General features: G+C 33.9%; 2 protein-coding genes across 3 annotated transcripts; one reads left to right on the forward strand and one right to left on the reverse strand.

The window, feature by feature from the left end:
- Nucleotides 1-3,043: 3,043 nt before the first annotated feature.
- Nucleotides 3,044-13,251, reverse strand: LOC112017946 (protein SEMI-ROLLED LEAF 2). Of its 2 annotated transcripts, none has more exons than XM_065764636.1 (13): nucleotides 12,815-13,251; nucleotides 11,803-11,877; nucleotides 10,089-10,204; nucleotides 8,528-8,642; nucleotides 8,260-8,388; nucleotides 6,818-6,865; nucleotides 6,184-6,365; nucleotides 5,880-6,076; nucleotides 5,452-5,744; nucleotides 5,159-5,308; nucleotides 4,506-5,042; nucleotides 4,243-4,389; nucleotides 3,044-3,220 (listed from the first exon to the last, which is right to left on the reverse strand). In XM_065764636.1, exons 1-13 carry the CDS (start codon nucleotides 12,947-12,949, stop codon nucleotides 3,059-3,061), a joined length of 2,286 nt encoding a protein of 761 aa, XP_065620708.1. In that variant the 5' UTR covers nucleotides 12,950-13,251; the 3' UTR covers nucleotides 3,044-3,058. The 2 variants fall into 2 exon arrangements, with proteins under 2 accessions (XP_065620708.1, XP_065620709.1); XM_065764637.1 differs by having other exon boundaries at nucleotides 10,089-10,238; nucleotides 12,815-12,827.
- Nucleotides 13,252-15,680: 2,429 nt separating this feature from the next.
- On the forward strand, nucleotides 15,681-18,469 carry LOC112017954 (cation/H(+) antiporter 28; the record flags this gene model as incomplete). The annotated part of the gene is made up of 3 exons (XM_065764627.1): nucleotides 15,681-15,891; nucleotides 16,973-17,965; nucleotides 18,449-18,469. Coding segments are annotated over exons 1-3 (1,179 nt in total), but the record flags the coding sequence as incomplete, so codon positions are not given.
- Between the last annotated feature and the right edge of the window lie 2 nt (nucleotides 18,470-18,471).

Here is an 18,471-nt window from a genome sequence, read left to right on the forward strand (position 1 = left end):
ACTATACTTTCCTCTTTGAGATGAAGATACCTCTTCTTCATTACTCTACTTTGGAGCCCCTGTGATGGCACAGCCATAGCATGGTACAAGAAAGAACATCCTCTTTGAAAGCCTAAGGCTAAGGCAAAGCCCAAGAATAAGTGTCCATGGTAGTTAATTAGGTTTTATATTATATTTGGTTATTCTAGAGTCAAGGATATTTTAGTAGTAAAATTGAGTGTTTTGAACGATAGGCACGTTGGCCTTTGTTGGTTCTTTCTCCTCTCTTCTCTTTCTAAAGTTTCTGTTCATGGGTACTGTCATGCAGCCCCTGAACAGCCCTAATTTCTCTCTAATTCTCTTTATTTCCTAACCCTAAGCCCACCACAAGCATAGAAAATTTTTCTAAGTTGTCCTACATCACCCTGTGGACATTTTCACTTACTAGAGATTCTAATTTCAAACACCTTTGCAATAAAGCATTGAAGTTTTTATTTTTTTCGTAGATCATGTCCCGTCATAATGATGTCAAACATACTCAATAAATTTAGTGGTAATATTCTCTAGAATTCACATGACTGGAGTATGTATTACAAGCCTAATTATGTAAACATTAAAGCTGCAGAAAATTTTGAACCAAGATTCTTCTTAATACTATGGGTTTGCAGACCTAATCTTTCACTAATAAAGGGGAAAAAAACCAAAGAAAAGAAAAGGCAAAGTGCCCTCTCAGGAGAATTGATTTTAAGGCAGATTTTTTAACCACTAGCAGGAAAATAGACTGCCCTGGCACAAAAGTTAGATAGACAAAAGAAAGAAGAAAAGCAAGAAACTATAACAGTTCCTTTAACCAGAGCCAACTCAAAGACATTTCGACTTCTAGACGTGCATGCCATGGCAAAATCCAGACACAGAACCTATAAGGAGTGACTTTACAGATATTGAAATTCTGAAAAATAAGCTGAGTGGGAAGGAAAAAAAGGGAGCCAATGCTAATTGTTAATCACACAGTGAGAAAATCTTAATCTCAGCCCATCTTCTCTCTGACCTCACAGCCTCTTGAGAGCTTTTTGCATGATTTGGGAAACTAGGGAAAATTTTTAGGGCCTATTGAAATGGTATTTGGGGCCACATTTTGCTTTAAATATATCACAAAAGCCCAATGCCCAAATGTTTTTTAAATTTAGCCTGAGAGCTCAAACAATTTTCATGCCAGTCTGCAACAGTCATAGCCCAAATGATAATAATTGCAAGACTAGTGAGGCATCATAAAATTGTATGATCCTACTGATCCTAACCAATCCTGAAATGATCAATCCATGATTCTATTTCCAAACGATTCAGGGAGCACTGGAGTGATTAGAGTCATTTGCTAAAGTGGGATCATTGGATCATATAATTCTACAATCCAGATCGTGATTTTGATAACATTGGGATCTGGATCATATAATATCAAATGAAGAGAGAGATCTAAAAAAGAAAAAACTTCATCTGTACATTCATGAGCTAAAAACAAAATCATCTGTGCACACACATACATATATACAAATATATATGTGGGTGTGTCTCTCAAAAATAGAGATAACTTACTGAATTTAAAAGTTCATCAACACTCAGTAGGGTTGTACTTTCCATGCCCTGCTGTGTGCCAGAATCAGCTGGTCTTTCAAATGCATTGGGTAAAATGTCATTATCAGTTGTAAATAACGGATGGTCAACCTGAACAAGGACACCAAGAGTACATCATGAGACACGAAGAGTGAAGTCAGAACAACCATATTAAAGTTAGGGTCATTTCTGTTATTTACACATACATCAAAAGAGTTGGTGGAGTACAAGTATACCCTGGTTAATGAAATATATATATATGATCGAATAAATTAGTATACGATAATTCTTATGGACAAATTACTACATATCAATACATATCTTTGAGGTTTTTTTTTTTTTTTTTTTTTTTTTTTTTTTTTTTTTTTGGTGCAGTGCTGCTGCAAAATGCATCTCTTCAGTTGCAGAGATGGAATCCAAAATTGCTATAAAAAACCAAATGGTCATTATGTCCATTGCAATTCTAGGGGACTCATGCAAAATATACCTAATAATAATAATTAAAATAAAGCCATTCAATTGCTAATATTAATTCAGAAAACATCTTTTCTCCTCTCACCCCCCCCCCCCCTCAAAAAAAAGGAAAAGAAAACCAAATTCTTGAATAAGAAAAGTGAATTATATAAATTATCAACATAAAACCATTCCAATCTCATTTCACTAGTTCCTTAATATATATTTTTTAATCTGAAAGCATGCTACTATAATTTTATTCTGCTTCTGACCCATAATTGTGAAGAAATTTGTTTTCCCCCAGATAAGTTTGCTCCTCTCATGGTATTTGGAATTTTAAAGTACGAGTGGGAAAAGTAGAAATCACGCAATTTGATTATTAGTATCATGCATTCCCATGGTATGAGCATCTTGTTATATGGCCACAAAACCTTGCAAGAGTTCAAGAATTGCACATACAGAACAATAAATTGTAAATAATGTCGGACTAGAGAGCCTACCTCCTTCTCCAAGAGAGATACTCCTTAAAGAAAATGCCAGTTGAAAACTTCTAATTAGAACCTCATTGGATGAGTTCTACATGACAGAGAGAATTATAAGAAATACACCAAATGAAAACCAGGGAGCACCATGGAAATAAATAACCAAATATGAATCCCATGGTAATTTGTAAAGACTAAGAATCTTGAAAAGGATATAACTAAAGNCCCCCCCCCCCCCCTTCAAAAAAAAGGAAAAGAAAACCAAATTCTTGAATAAGAAAAGTGAATTATATAAATTATCAACATAAAACCATTCCAATCTCATTTCACTAGTTCCTTAATATATTTTTTTTAATCTGAAAGCATGCTACTATAATTTTATTCTGCTTCTGACCCATAATTGTGAAGAAATTTGTTTTCCCCCAGATAAGTTTGCTCCTCTCATGGTATTTGGAATTTTAAAGTACGAGTGGGAAAAGTAGAAATCACGCAATTTGATTATTAGTATCATGCATTCCCATGGTATGAGCATCTTGTTATATGGCCACAAAACCTTGCAAGAGTTCAAGAATTGCACATACAGAACAATAAATTGTAAATAATGTCGGACTAGAGAGCCTACCTCCTTCTCCAAGAGAGATACTCCTTAAAGAAAATGCCAGTTGAAAACTTCTAATTAGAACCTCATTGGATGAGTTCTACATGACAGAGAGAATTATAAGAAATACACCAAATGAAAACCAGGGAGCACCATGGAAATAAATAACCAAATATGAATCCCATGGTAATTTGTAAAGACTAAGAATCTTGAAAAGGATATAACTAAAGAGTTAAATATATTAACCGTCACTAATACAAAACCAGGGAAAGAAAGTAACTTTATGGCTATATTAGAATCCTATAGAAAAGAGAGAAAAATAAATAATGAAACTTGCTACCATACCATTCTTGTGCCTTCTACAGTTTAACAAAGAAACCCAATCTGTAATTCTTTTCTACAGAAGGAATCCACACTATCTCTATGGAGTCAAATAGGAGGTTGGTTGAGAAACTAAAGCTTAAAGATAAATATATTATTTCCATAATCATATTTCATAAACAATTGAGCTATTTTTAAATTGATTGTCACAATCAAGATTCCAAGAACTCCAAACAAAGAACTCAAAAAATCATGATTCCAAGAACTATTTGTTAAATTGATTGTCACAAGCATGCCTCAAAGCAAGACCAATCGTCATGGATTTGATTTCACTTGTGTAAAGTCAAGGAATGTCACATAATGTATGTTTATTGTGGGTACTTGACTCCACACAAAGGATTTTGTTCGCTTTGGGAAGCCAGGCCCTCACGAATTTGTCCCCCGACCGAGTGCAAGCGTTCACCCCTTGAGGCAACTTAGTCCCACATCGGAAGGAGAACCCTCCCACTAGCGCTTTATATGCTTCTGGAGTGCTAGTGGGAGGGTTCTCCTGTGTAGTAGTGATATACTAGTGCAAGCTCCAGAAGCATATAAAGCGCTAGTGGGAGGGTTCTCCTTCCGATGTGGGACTAAATTGCCTCAAGGGGTGAACGCCCGCACTCGGTCGGGGGACAAATTCGTGAGGGCCTAGCTCCCCAAAGCGAACAAAATCCTTTGTGTGGAGTCAAGTACCCACATAATTTACCAAAGAAGAATATCACATTCATGATAATGTCAACCAGCAAAGAACAACACCGATACCTTGGTCCGTGCAAATAGTAACACAAGGCTGTAGGTATGAGCTATTGCTTCATAGTTTTCAGGTGTATTTAAAGGAGAGATGGACTGCGCCCAAATTGATGAAAGTAGTAGAGTTATCTGAACACTGCTCAACTTAAGGGATAATATCTGCCATGGTTTAATCAGAAGACAATGATCATACAAGATGATGATGATGCATAAATCTGAAATCTAAAGTACTAATCTATATAAAGAATGTGAAAATGAGAAATGTTAGCACATACCAGTTCTTTATTTGAATTACAAACAGATATTTCTTCAACAGCTATAGATGATGAAAGCCTTTTAATACTATAAACTCGGCTGTGAGTTGGCTTCAACTTGTTTAACATGGAATGATTATCTTTTGTTGCATCCCCATTATCTACAGTTTCACCTGGGGTTATGGTAGATGGATGCCTTTTTGAACCATGACCTTGGCTGTAAGTTGACTTCAATCTGCTCAGAATCGAATTATTATTCATCTTTTCATCCTCAACTTCTAAAGTCATAACTGGACAGCCATTTTGTTGTAATGAACACTGCTCCCTTTTCAATTTCTCAAAGAGTGCGGCTGAAGAAGAAAACGCAGATACATTTCTTGAGAGTGTCCTTTGAATAGCAGTTGCCTTGGTGGAGTAGGAAGTAGCAGCACAAGAACGGGGGAAAAAAGAAGATGGGACAAGAACAACAGAAAATATACGGTGTGCGCCCACCCTTATTTCATGGTCTGCTGAGACCATAGCTAGGAGTAGTTGATGAAATAATGCAGCAGGAAAAGACTAGAGAATTCAGATAAAAATAAAATCAAAAAAATTATATAAGAAACAACTGCAAAAAGTCAATCAATCATATTATAAAGATCAGACAATGACTCAAAAATTTGAAGTGTGCTTGCCTTGTTTTGATATGACAAATTTGGTATGGATGCCACAATTTGAGCAGCCCTATAAACTGTGGAAATCAGGGTCTGGGCCATAACTGTAATATTTGACATATTCTCTAACATCACAGCCATAACGTCAAGAACCGGACCTGCATCTCCAACCTGCACATCATTCAGATATTTTACCTGAGGAGACTGATAATTCGCATTAGTATCTAAAATTCCAAAATAACTAATTATAGAACATATCAATTATAGAAATATTCAAGCAAAACCCTCCAAATCATCGAGGAGAATAGAATCACCAAGTGTGACAACTGCACTAGGCATTCGTCAACTGCAGCTCGATATTTTTGGTTCCGTTGAATTAATTCAGCACCCAGATTAGAATCATCAAGTGAGCAGTGTATACTTTTCCGCAGGTGTCTCATCATATCACTCAGGGCTACAATTATGGCCACAGAATGCTGAACCTTTGTTTGTTGAGCAAGGGAGGTAGCAACATCAACAATGTCTAGCTGAATACTAGGATTTTCAAGAACATTCTTGTGATCAAGATGCTTGATCAAGATGGACAACAGAAAGTGTATGTTCTGCCCTGCAAATTGAAGAGAGAAACATTTACACTAGAAATCCAAGATGAAAATTCATAAAGGACAAAACTGTGTTAGAAAGCAAAATAGGTTGAGTTCACTGAGAACAATTTTAAGAAACTGAAAAAAAAATTAAATACCAGATTTCTCTATCATTGACTGCATGTCCAGCAAGACAGAAAGAGCGACACCATGTTCTAGAGACCAGAGATTGCAATTATCAAAATAACGGAACAAAGATTCCAAGACACGCCGTACAGTTGTAGCTTCCTTGGCTAACTTGGCCATGTTGCACAAGCATACCCTTGACCAAAATCTGGGATTCTTGGCATCATCTCTGTAATAAAAATTATTTTTCCAAAAAGAAGTAGATGTTGGTTATAATAAGATTAATAATGCAAGGATATTTAACTAGATTATCTTATTTAGGTCAAGAGGAATTACACAGGTATGTTAACTTCGCCTTTCTCACTCACTATCATCCTCCAAGAAGAAATCCTTGTCAAGGCATCTGAGGAAGGAGAAGCTTCTTCGACAAGCCCATTCTGGGCATCTTGTTTGCCATAGGTAAGAGCATCAGAATTTTTCTTCAGACTTCCGTAATTTTCCAAGACAGCCGAAACAACCTAATTTATGAAGAAACAAAGAAAGCTGTCAGATGCTAACAACAGTTTCGCTACATAAAACCATAAGATAACAAGTATGCCACTGGAATTATTAGGAAGACTGGTGCTAATAAAGGAAGAAGTAACTACAGAAATTCTAAAAAGAAGAAGAACAAATAATTAAAAGGTAATACACATACACACACATGCACACTTATCTTGAAGGGGAGATAAATGAAAAAAAAAATTGTCTCAAAAGTATTAAGTTTGATATAGAATAGTTCAACAGCTATTGAATTCAAAAAAATGGATTGTGTTTAGTTCCCAGTCAAAGAACACAGCATTAACATATTAACAAGTTTCGAAAAAAATCTCTAGCAATACCAAAATACCTTTTTTTTTGTTGATAAGTCTAGCAACACCAAAATACTCAAGATATAAATCAAGAAATAAATGGTAAAAAGTTAACTCACATGATCAAATTGAGCTGAAATATGGGAGAATTCACCCATGAACCAGACCTGCAAATAGAATAATTAACCAAAGGTCTGAATGATATCAAATCTGTCAAGCAGGAGAAGCTGTGGTGAAATGGCAATAGTTTTCAAAAGAAATGTGATCTAACAAAAGGGGAAGGCTTGCAACAAGACAAAGATATTTATATGAAAATGTTTAAAACGATATGATCGAGGCCTCATAAAAGATTAAAAGAAATATAGATTCTTTTAGAGTGTGCATGATGATCCTGGTTTGTTAAGGATAACAACTCTTTATATGTCAACATCTGATCCTCCTTTTTGATGAAGTTTTTTTTCCTCAAAATATTACTTAAGAATCACATATACCATAGTATCCTTTATTTCTAATCCTCACCAAATGGGTCCATGCACATCCTGCCTGTCTATCTATTTCCTTATTCAATTACTCTGTTTCTGTCTGTCCCATAATAAGTGGCTCAGTTGACAAATGCAAAAATTTGAGGAAGAGCCAAAATGTTTAACTTTTTGCATAAATTTTCAAATCTCTCCTTTAAAGGTAAATCAACATGCAAATTGAGGTGCATACATGCTTTTAAAACAAAGTATTACGGGAGAATAATGCTTTGATTTTTGAAGTGGACATTTTATGGGACAAAGTATTGGCAACTCTATCACTCATTATGTGACAGGAGTAAAACATACTTCATCTTTCATGCAGTTGTGCTCATTTCACTCATATAGTATTTATGAGAAGTACCTGAGTACCTGGTACTTGAGACTTTTAATCCAGTGCTTACGATGTAATTCCAACAAAAGCTTACATTATTATTATTTTTTTTTTAATGCCAAATTACAAAAATGAAAGCAGGCAGTTAAAATGAATTAGGCAAAGTGGGATATCCTTATAATGCTGCCAAGTTGTAATATCTATGATGTAAAAGGTAAATGAAGTTAGTGAGAGTATGTCATCATATGACATAATTGTAAAGAAAGTATTTCTTCATACAGATTATTTATTTATTTTTAATTTATTTATCAATGGGGAAGCCTCAGGACTTTAAATTATTAATTTATGCAAAATTGAGAGGTACTTTTCATGCTGTATTTCAGAGAGAAACGAAAAAGTACCCATGGAATCTATACATATATATGATAGAAATAAATGGAGAAAATTCATATACTTTAGAAATAGAAAATGAAAACACAGCAAAATTAAGAGTGTCTCATGTGGACTCTAGTGCAGTGGAAAGTATGACAAATAGCACATCTCCCATAATGCGTGAATGAAATATCATGTATTCAAGACCTATTGGGTACATGTGAAATCTACCAATTAAAACAATGTTATGCATAACTATGTCACTAAATATGTTAATGTGGAAAACAAGTATCATTCAGTGCAGAGGCATAATTATACTGGCATGTGGATGAACTACCATTGATGAAAGGGCCTGAAGCCCAGCTGAACGCAAATGTAGTACCAAACCCTCCTCACCCATTTCTTGAGCTAAAAGACAAATTTTTGGAATCAAACCATCTAAGTTGAACATATAAGTACCATCCCTCTGCAAAATCAAAATATCTCATGAGCTTAAGGACTTCCAGAGAATCTGCAAGCTTAAAATATAAGCAATTACAGTCAAGTATTTCCTGAAATAAACAAGCGACAACCTGAAAACAAAAGAATCTAACAACACCACCCACCTGGTTATTCACAAAGTCAAAAAGAGCTTGGCATCCTAAAATGCGTATTTCATCATGCCGTGTTTGATCTAGCAGTATGTGGATGATGCTAAGCAAGCTACTTGCAAATAACGGCCTGCCATAAATTGTCACAGATCATAACTTGTAGATGTAACTAAAGCATATGTAATGTCTATGTGCATAAAGTGAGTTTAAAAATAAATGTCCATTTCAATAGTTAGGCATGCAGTATCCTTTTGCTGATACTGTTCCAAGAAACTTCTCCTGCCCAATGAAGAGAAATTTTCTTATTACATAGAAGATCGTACCCAATGCACAAAGTTTATGAAGTAGCATCTTAAACTTCATGTCCAACAAAAAAATTCCACATGATTAATGGACAATACCTAGTCTCTTTTTCAGGGAATGTATTTCAATGGTATTTAGAAAGAGACTATGTGCTGAAACAGATGCAGAAGACATCAGTCTAAGGTGCTTGACATTGAACATCAAAAACAATATACAGGTATTGTGGCATGGGTCGGACAAGAACACACGTTGATTAGAATGGGAATAATGCTAGCTATCCATATTCCTTTTTGTGTGAGTTTGTGTATGAGAAAGCCTACAAAAAACTACTCTATGTACCTAAAATCACGATGTCTTAAGAAAGCTGAGGGATACATCACATGAGGAAAAAATAGGGCAATACATCAAACTTGTCATCAGCATATACAAAACTAATTAGCTAACTTAGCTAGGTCAAATTCTAACATATCTATTCAACTAACATGTTTCAAATCCTACTTCAAAGCATTCACATATGCAAATTGAAAAGAAATCTTTGAAAAACCTAGTGCATGGGGTCTTACAAATAGATCAAAATATCAGCTAGAAGCTTCGTACCACCTTTGATTGGTACCAGGCGTGTCTCACAGATGGTAGCACTCTCCTAGAATTCAGAGAATCAATTCTATTTTGTGCATAATCTTTCGTAATTCTTTCAGGTTATTGAATGCTCATCATCATGAGCTTGCATAACATATTTTTTTTAATAAATCTAATTGCTTATAAACAAATTTAATTAAACTCATTTTATTATAATGCAAAAGACAATGAAGAGTACCTAATCAGCTTGTAATTGGCTAGCATGACCCTCAAATAACAAATTTATGTCCATTATAAGTTTATAACAGCAACTAATGGAAGAGGTCAGCCTGACACATATCTAATTAGTGGAGTAATCAAAGTTCACAACAAAAGTTCTGGGACAGTACAAGTAATTAGCTCATATTTGACGAGAGGTCATTTTTTCCCCTACTAAGAAAGTATATAAAATTTCAATCTGCTAGCAATTAGTAAGTGAGAAATATCACACCAAACAGTCTGCTGTTGCTTAGATCTGATTACTACCTTAAATTCTGGTTTTAATATATCAATTTAAGATATAATAGATGGAACAATGGATTTGTATGCCATTAACAGCTCAGCAGCCCTTAGATCTAGTTTCTCTCAGGAATCTGAAAAAGGAAAGTTCCTTGACTCAAAACTGATACAACAAGAAAAGGGGAAAAAAACTCACATTTGATCCTTACAAGTGATCAACAACTTCCTGTAGATGCACAGGACAACTTTTACTGAATGAAAGTGCTCGTTTCTCAAATCCCTGTAGCACCTTTGCTCAAGAGAACTTGTGATCTGGGAAGAATATAAATATGGAATTTCTATCAAACTTTCAAAAAAAAAAAAAAAAAAAAAAGACAAAATATTAGAATTTGAGAAACAAAAAATGAATTTTCAGAACCAAGAAGTAAGTAACCATCTGAGCAAGGCTTGCCAAAAAAATCAGAGCTAGAAAAGCAACTTTACACACTTCAAAGCTTTTCTACTTATCATTGATTTCATTATTAAAGTCATATGACAATACGCATGCCCTAGAAGAATTGTTATAAAGAAGTAATTATGAAATTTCAGCTGCGAGCATGAATGCATGATCCCTACAGCATGATAGAAGTATTTTTTTTACAACAAGTACCGCAACTTCAACTACAATTGTGAAACAAAGAAGGACATCAATAGGGAGACAAATAAGTGGTAAGAGGAAAGACAATAACAATAAGGGAAGGGATAAAAGCAATCAAATAACAAATATAGCTAAAATTTTATTCCAAAATGTTTAAATAAATTCCAACTGATTTCTGGAACTGATTGCAGCATATAAATCATTTTATAGAAAAATATCAATCCTTCATCACAGGCTTATCCTGATTTTTAGGCTTCTAGTAATTGCATGATGCCTTCAGGGTTGAAGTTATTCTCTAGAGCTACACAGATATGGAATTTCAACCAATAGGCATGTGGCACAATGCGTCTACTTAAATTTTCAAAAGATGATGGAGCTGAGTGATCCAAGATATTGAAAACTCATGCTTTTTTATATCTCTTAACTATCAAGACTTACAGCCACTTCATCTTTGTTCCTACTTATACTAAACTTACATTCCATTTACTCTATTTTAATCCTACTTAATCAAAAGTTATCTTGCAAATTTCTAACTTGACAGTAACTCCACAAAACTAAACCCAAAAAAACAAACCTCCTAATATATTGCCCCACAAGCTAAGTTTCCAATGGTCAATAAAACTATATGCTTCTTTTAAATTTCTTTTTCTTTTTTTGATAGGTATGCTTCTTTAAACTTTCTTTCAAGTCTCTTGGGCTCCCTCAAAATGCCTGATTTATTCAGTCAAACAATACAGTGCATGTAGGAGTGAAACAAATCTTCAACAAAACAAGCTTCCTCGCTATAGGCATCAAACGTGTCCATTCAATTTGGTTATCATCAGTAACCTCTCCCAATAAATTTTTTTTGGATAGCCACTATCACACACTCTATCTCGATGGCTGCCACTAAACCCTTTCAACCCCTGGAGATTAGAAGTAATGTAACTATACATTAACCAAAGTGCATGCAATAACTAAGATCTTTACACAATCAAGGTGTGTCCTTCCCTAGACTCAGATATACTCTTTCTATTTGGATAGCCTTTTATCAGTCTTCCAAATGGATAGCTTTCCATCAAGACTTCCATATTAACACCTTCTACATATTAATTTATTTATAGCACATAAACATAATTCATTTAATTCCAATTATATGAAACTGTTGCATAAACAGGAATAGATAAATAATGAACCAAATATGCAAGGTCCTAGGCAAATATGATCCTCATGCAAAACAATGTATTCACACCCATTCTTCCACAATGTCAGTCACAAAACAGAGACCACGTACCTTAGGGATACGGAGAGGATTTTTTGAGGCATATTCACATAGTTTACTGATCTTCCGATCATTTGGTTCCTCAACCTGCCAAAACATGTTAGAAAAGTTCCAACATTATAACAAGGGTAAGAGGATCAAACTTAAAAAAGAATTATTATCCATAATGCTCTCAATAACATAAATTAACAAATGCCAAACCAATTATCCCAATTTTAAAACCATGTTTCACAAAAAAAAAAAAAAAAAAAAAAAAATCAACAATCTAAAATGTCAAGCCAAGTCAAAGCACACCACTTCACATGACCACATCAATATCAGCATGCAGCAGTTTTACAAAGCTCCCAATCCTTAGCACCCAGTCTCACACATAAACAAACAAATGACAGGTTTAGATAATAACTTACGCTATTTATACTAATCGAAGGCTCCACCAATCAACCACAAAGAACTCACCCACCCTAAGTTATATTTTCCTTATAACCCAAGTAAAAACAAACACATATTCAAAGTCATAAATTCTCTTTCCTTTCCCCTCATTTCCATGACAACCAAACCATCAAACCACATTCAACATAAGATTCCACCTTCACCATGCTAATGAGTTCAAGCTCACATTATAAGTCTTCCACCTCCACCCATTCTAAAGCGAGAAATCATGACTTCAAAACCCATATGCATAACTTATCAATAATAAAATTGCACTTTCTCCCTGTTGGGAAGATTACAATTTGACTCTAAAAAACGACCCNTGCACTGTTTGTGGATTCTACGCTACTTTTTGTCTTACATATAAGCTACTGAAAATAAGCAATTCTCGAACCGACACTAAACCATAGTTAAGCGCAACTTGCGCTAAAAATAATTCAAGGTCCATCATTATTTTCCTTTTTAAATTAGAACCGCAACATTACAATCTAAACTCTCAAACACCAAATCATTTTCCCGCATTTTCTCGGCAGCCAAACAGACATTACACAAGATTGAAATTTTTTTTTAAAGAAAAATTCACAGAAAAATCAACCTGAGACCGCGGAAATATATCCGCGAGCAACTTCTTGTACCGCTTCACTGGATGCCGTGACCTCGCTCGCAATGCGGGGCAAAAGAAACACAAGCTCTCGCACACCGGAAATATCTTCCTCGATATCACTCCCATTCTTTTTTTTCAACTTGTTTTCCAATCCTCCAAAAATCAAAGCATATAGATGTGTGCGTGGATTTTCGGAGATGAAGAATCAGAATCGGATTTGGCTCAGGATTCGAGCGGAGAACCTGAGCGCGCGAATCGCTAAAAGAGAAATGAGAGAGAGAGATAGAGAGAGAGAGAGAGAGAGAGAGAGAGAGAGAGAGAGAGAGCGAGAGCACCGGATCTTCGAGTCTCTTCGCCGGAACAGAAATGAGAGAGAGAACGAAAGCTGTTTGTGCTTTGTATTCTCTCTCTCTATCTCTCTGTTTCTGTTGAGAGCTATTTAAGTATTTATAGTCTTCGCTTGCAATCGACACGATTTTTTTTTTTTGGAAAAGAAAATTGTTTATTATTTAGTTTGATAAAATGATCAAGGTTGATTTTTTTTTTTTTTTTTTTGAAGGTATCAAGGTTGATTTATTTTGATCTTTTACATTTTTAAATTTTCATCTTGCTATTATTATTTGGCTTAATTTTTTGTTTGGCTTTTTCTGTTTATTTTAACCAAAAAGTTTAATGTCAAACCGATTTGTAATTATCTTTATCAATCTATTTTGTGTTTGTTGTGGTTGAAGAAACTATTTATATGTGGAGTTTAATTTTATGAATTTTTAAATAAATTTGTGACTTGTTTAAATAAAAAATATTAATAATTTTATAAATGGTGCATAGTAGGCCAGAGGAAGTAGCTCCAAAAGTATTTTAGAGCTGAACTTTGTTTGATTTTGATTATTTTTTTAGTAAACAAAATTCCATAATTAGTCTCATAAATACATGTAGGATTCTATGGAAAGACATATCTAGACTTAAAGGGAGATCTTTCATATCTTTCAATGTTCCACCCTACAATATGGGGCCAAAAAGCAAAAATAAATGCTTTAGCCCTTAAAAAAATTTGATTCTTAAACCTCTTTCATGTTCATGTCATATCAAGGCGCTGTAGTAGAAATAATTGCAAATTTTTGAAATATGAAGAGCTAAGAGTTTTGTAACTTGATCAACTCTTCTAGTGTTTTCCAGACATTCAATGTTCAAATTTCTCTCCCTCGTTATAAGTTATAACTGTCAAATTATTCAAATTAAAAATAATTCAAACATAAAAAGAGTCAAAATGAAATGTTTGGAATTTAATGGCCAATATAAAAACAAATCAAACATGAAGAATCTAAATAAAAAAATTTTATTTTGAAGAATAAAAAGTCAAAAGGAAAACAATTTCAAATAGACAAAGTTTAGTTACAAAATTTGTTGTAGCCTAACGCTATATAATCTTACTCAATATCTTTTTATTGGAGGTGAATTTTGATAAATCTACCATTGGATTATATATTCTTCTTTTATCCTCTATACTTGCAAAGTTTCTAAAAAATTAAAAATTAATAACTATGCCATCAATAAATTTTTTAAATTACAAGTTTTTGTAATTTAAAATTTTACATAAAATATATTCTTATAGATCATATAGTAAATAAGTATTCAATTGTCACAAAATTTAATATATGTATTAAGAGCATAAAGAACATGCAATTCAACAATTAGATTTTCAAAATATAAAGTAACGTTAATGATATTAAGTAAAATTATATCTTTAAGTCATAATCAATTTTGTAATTTAATTTTGTTCATTTTAAATTTTCTGACAAAGGTAAGAATATGACTCGTTCTGGTCTGTGTTTCTAAAAGCGGGAGGTTGACTTTACAAGATGATTTGGTAACGACAAAGATAGTAGTACAAAAGCGAGTGGATTTTTTTGAAAGACTTGTGTGTGTGTGTCTGTCTAGAGTTACGTTAACCAACTGCTATAATTGTTACGAACTCCATGCAACGAGCCAACGACTTCTTTAAAGAGATTTTTTTTTTTTTTTTTTTTGGAGAAGATTCTTTAAAGAGATAAGTCTAGCTAAAAGTTACTAATTTTTTACAATCTAGTTGCTTTGAAATTCCATAATTTTATGTTTAGTTATTAATTAATTCGTTTTGTATCTATAGGATTTATTTGTTAATTTGTTATATATTCGTTTGAGATTATTATTATTATTCATTTATTTATATCATATAACGCTTTTAACCAAAATAATAATGATAATCATGAAAATGAACGCATACTATGTATTTTAGTGCATCCTATTAGAGAATATATTAGTTAAGAAAATGACGCAATACACTAGATACAAAAAGTTATTTCACATCATAAGATATTATTCTTTATGCACAATAAACTACACATTTACACCTATTTCTCATAAACTCATATAAAAGTGGACCTTACGTAGAAAATCCATAGATGAGACCTACACTTACATGAACATGCAGAAGGAAGTGTAGTATACTGGTGTACATAATAATTTTGTCCAAGACCATTGTGTTGCATGTTTTTTTTTTTTGGTAGTTACCAAAATGAAATAAAAAAAAAAATTTATTATAATTATTATGGTGATTTGTCCCTTTAATTTAATTTTTTTTTTCACTTTACAAATCATCTAGCTAAACCACTTAACATGTCTATCTGTCCTAAAACTACTCCTTTGTTTTCTCTCCACAAACTAAGCATTCATTCACAGCCACTAATACCCACCGGCGAAAATCCGAGACAGAGAAGCTGTGACATTACTGATTTGCTGGGTAAAACTGAAACTAAAACTATAACATATATAAAATTAATAAAATTAAAACATTAAAATTTTGGGGACAAAGATCATTTATTGATCAAGAAAGTGAATTTTAAGAAGAAAGAAAGAAAAAAAAAATGTCAGATACTAATCCAGATGACCCATGTTCGGGTAAGCTATCAGCACTTTTTACAAGAGTAGCAAAACATGTATTCGGCTTCTTCTTGATGGTGGTTCTATGCAACGTCACACATTACCTGTTAAGGCCTTTCTCACAACCACGTATCACCTCCGATACCTTTGTAAGTCTCTCTCTCTCTATCTCTATCAAAAGTTCTGTAACTCAACGATATTGTCGCATTCTCTTTATAGGAAAGAACTCAGATTCAAATCTCTCAACCCCGACAATATGAATAACACTAAAAAATTACTGTGCATTTTTCTTGTTTAGTGAGATTTATAGGAAAATATGCTTGCATGTGACTTTGATGTTGGTTATTGGGAATGAAAACACAGTCATATAGAGATCCTTGTATAGCATGATTGTGGTCCTAGGTGATTGAATACTAATATCACTATAGAGAGCAAAAGACCATTTTATATACAAAATATTATGTAATAATTAAGCTGTTGGTGTTAGCCGCTACTTCTCTCTTATCCCCTCAAAATATTAGGTTAATATATTATCAATTGAAACAAAGTAATTATTAAGATTCAAGCCTCCAGACCCTAAAAACTAACTAGAAAAACAAAAACTCCAAGCCTAACCCAGTTGGTCCTTTAGATTTCAAAGTTGTTGTTCAAATGTAGCATTAAAGAATCGCTTTCTCCTGTTGTCCAAAATTTAATCAAATAGAAAAAACCTCAATACCCAAAAGCCTATTTGATAATCTTAATTATTCTTTGTGCATGCATGCATCATCTCTCTCAAAAGTGTGAATTTCATGCAACATTAGGACTTACACATTGTAAGAGAAATGATGCATAGTTGTACTGTATATATCGGATAGATAAGATAATTATTACTTGTGCACGCACAATTCATTCTTTTTTTCTTTTTTCTATATATTAGATATATAGCTTCATTATGTTTTCCATAACACAATAGGAAACTGAACAAACCTTATTATTGATGGGAGTTTTGGCATGAAACCAAATTAATTTGTACAGTAAAGAGCAGAGTCGCGTAGGAAACAAAGCCTACCATAACTTGTATATCTAACAAGCACTGGATATATATATCAGTCATCATTACTCATTAGTCACTTTATATTAGAACTTTGCTAAGAAATGCTTTTTTTCTGGTTGTATAGTAGTGCTTATCTATGCCATGACTCTCTTTTATTGTGATTAAATTCCTCATCTTTTTCTTATTACATGCAGATAGGGCTACTCATTGGCAACTTAAGAATCGTACATGGTTTTTTTGACATATCAGCAGCTCAAACTTTGCGTTTCATCATTGATTTTGGCATGATCTGTTACATGTTTGTGTTGGGCATTGAAATGGATCCATATGTACTCTTTAAGTTACCAACCAAGGATGCTACAGTAGCCTATGCAGGAATGCTCTCCACATTCATCCTAGCCAGCGCTATAACCCCATTTCTGAACTATACTCAGGAATTTAAGATGAATTTCACCCTCACCCTCTCTACTGCCCTCTCTAGCACAGCCTCTCCGGTCCTGACCCGTCTAATTACTAGTCACAAAATAGGCAAGTCAGACATAGGGCAGCTTGTGATTGCTGCAGGAATGCACTCTGATTTTATATCCACCCTTCTCATTTCCATTGGCTATATTGCATATCCAATAAGAGAAAAACCTTCAGGTAAGAGTAGACTTCAAGATTCCATGGAGATGACAATTGCACTAGTTATACAAACTGCGATCACTGCCAAAGTTTCACCCATTATTATGAACTGGGTTAACAATGAGAACCCAGAAGGCAAACCAATGAAAGGCTCACATTTAGTGCTTGCAGTTGCCTTTATGGCCTTGGTTAGCAGCTGCTCAACTGTATACGGTTTTAGCCCCATTCTAAGCGCGTTTATGGCGGGCATTTTCTTGCCAAGTGAGGGGAGGGTATCAAAGTGGGTAATTAGCAAAATCAACTACTTGTTAAGCACCATTTTCTATCCCATTTTTTTCCTTTGGATGGGGTTCGAAGCTGATTTCCGCCAGTTTGAACCTGGCCAAATAGGAACCTGGGCAAGGTTGTTTCTACTCTTTCTGATAGCAACAGTTGGGAAGGTAGCTGGAACAGTACTTTCCGGGGTGCTGTTGGGATTTCATTGGCCTGAATCATTTGCACTGGGGTTGCTTCTCTCTACAAAGGGCCATTATCAAATTTACTTGGCTATTGCTGCTGAAGCAGTAAGTTTCTATTTTATTCCTTTACTTTCAAATTTTTTTTTGAACCAAAAAAAAAAAAAAAATTCTATCCTATTCTTCATTTTACTTTGAAACTTGTAAGATAACTGCATGTCTCTTGCCATGTAGAAAATGTTTCCAATTTTAGTACAAGGCATGCTTCTGAGGCCTAAAAAGAACAGCCATATTTGTTTATTGTAGCATTTGACACACTAGTTACATTCGACAAACTGTTACAGGCACAAACAAAAATGCATGCAGCTAGGGAAAAAAAGTGTGACCGAAAAAGTAATCATAAATCTCCCAAAAAGTGATTCTATGAATTGGATGTATCGATTCCATGGAACAGGTAATGCTTCACAAGTAATTAATAAAGTTTCAAATGAAAGACTACAAACAATGATATCAGATACAACTTAAAAGTGTCAATAGCTATGATTTTCATGCCTATATAATCTTACTGCTTTGTACTCTTATAACAAGCAGGCTGGTACCATTTCTACTTCGAA

This window comes from Quercus suber, unplaced genomic scaffold, assembly GCF_002906115.3.
Source record: "Quercus suber isolate HL8 unplaced genomic scaffold, Cork oak 2.0 scaffold_573, whole genome shotgun sequence".
Taxonomy (NCBI): Eukaryota; Viridiplantae; Streptophyta; class Magnoliopsida; order Fagales; family Fagaceae; genus Quercus; species Quercus suber.

What these genes read in the sequence shown, in the direction of transcription:
- LOC112017946 (XM_065764636.1), bottom strand. Translation starts at nt 12,949, where the DNA reads ATGGGAGTGATATCGAGGAAGATATTTCCGGTGTGCGAGAGCTTGTGT. An exon ending in ATATATTTCCGCGGTCTCAG is followed by an intron (nt 11,878 to 12,814) that starts GTTGATTTTTCT and finishes ATGTTTTGGCAG; the next exon opens with GTTGAGGAACCAAATGATCG. An exon ending in TTTCAGCTCAATTTGATCAT is followed by an intron (nt 6,366 to 6,817) that starts GTGAGTTAACTT and finishes TTCATAAATTAG; the next exon opens with GTTGTTTCGGCTGTCTTGGA.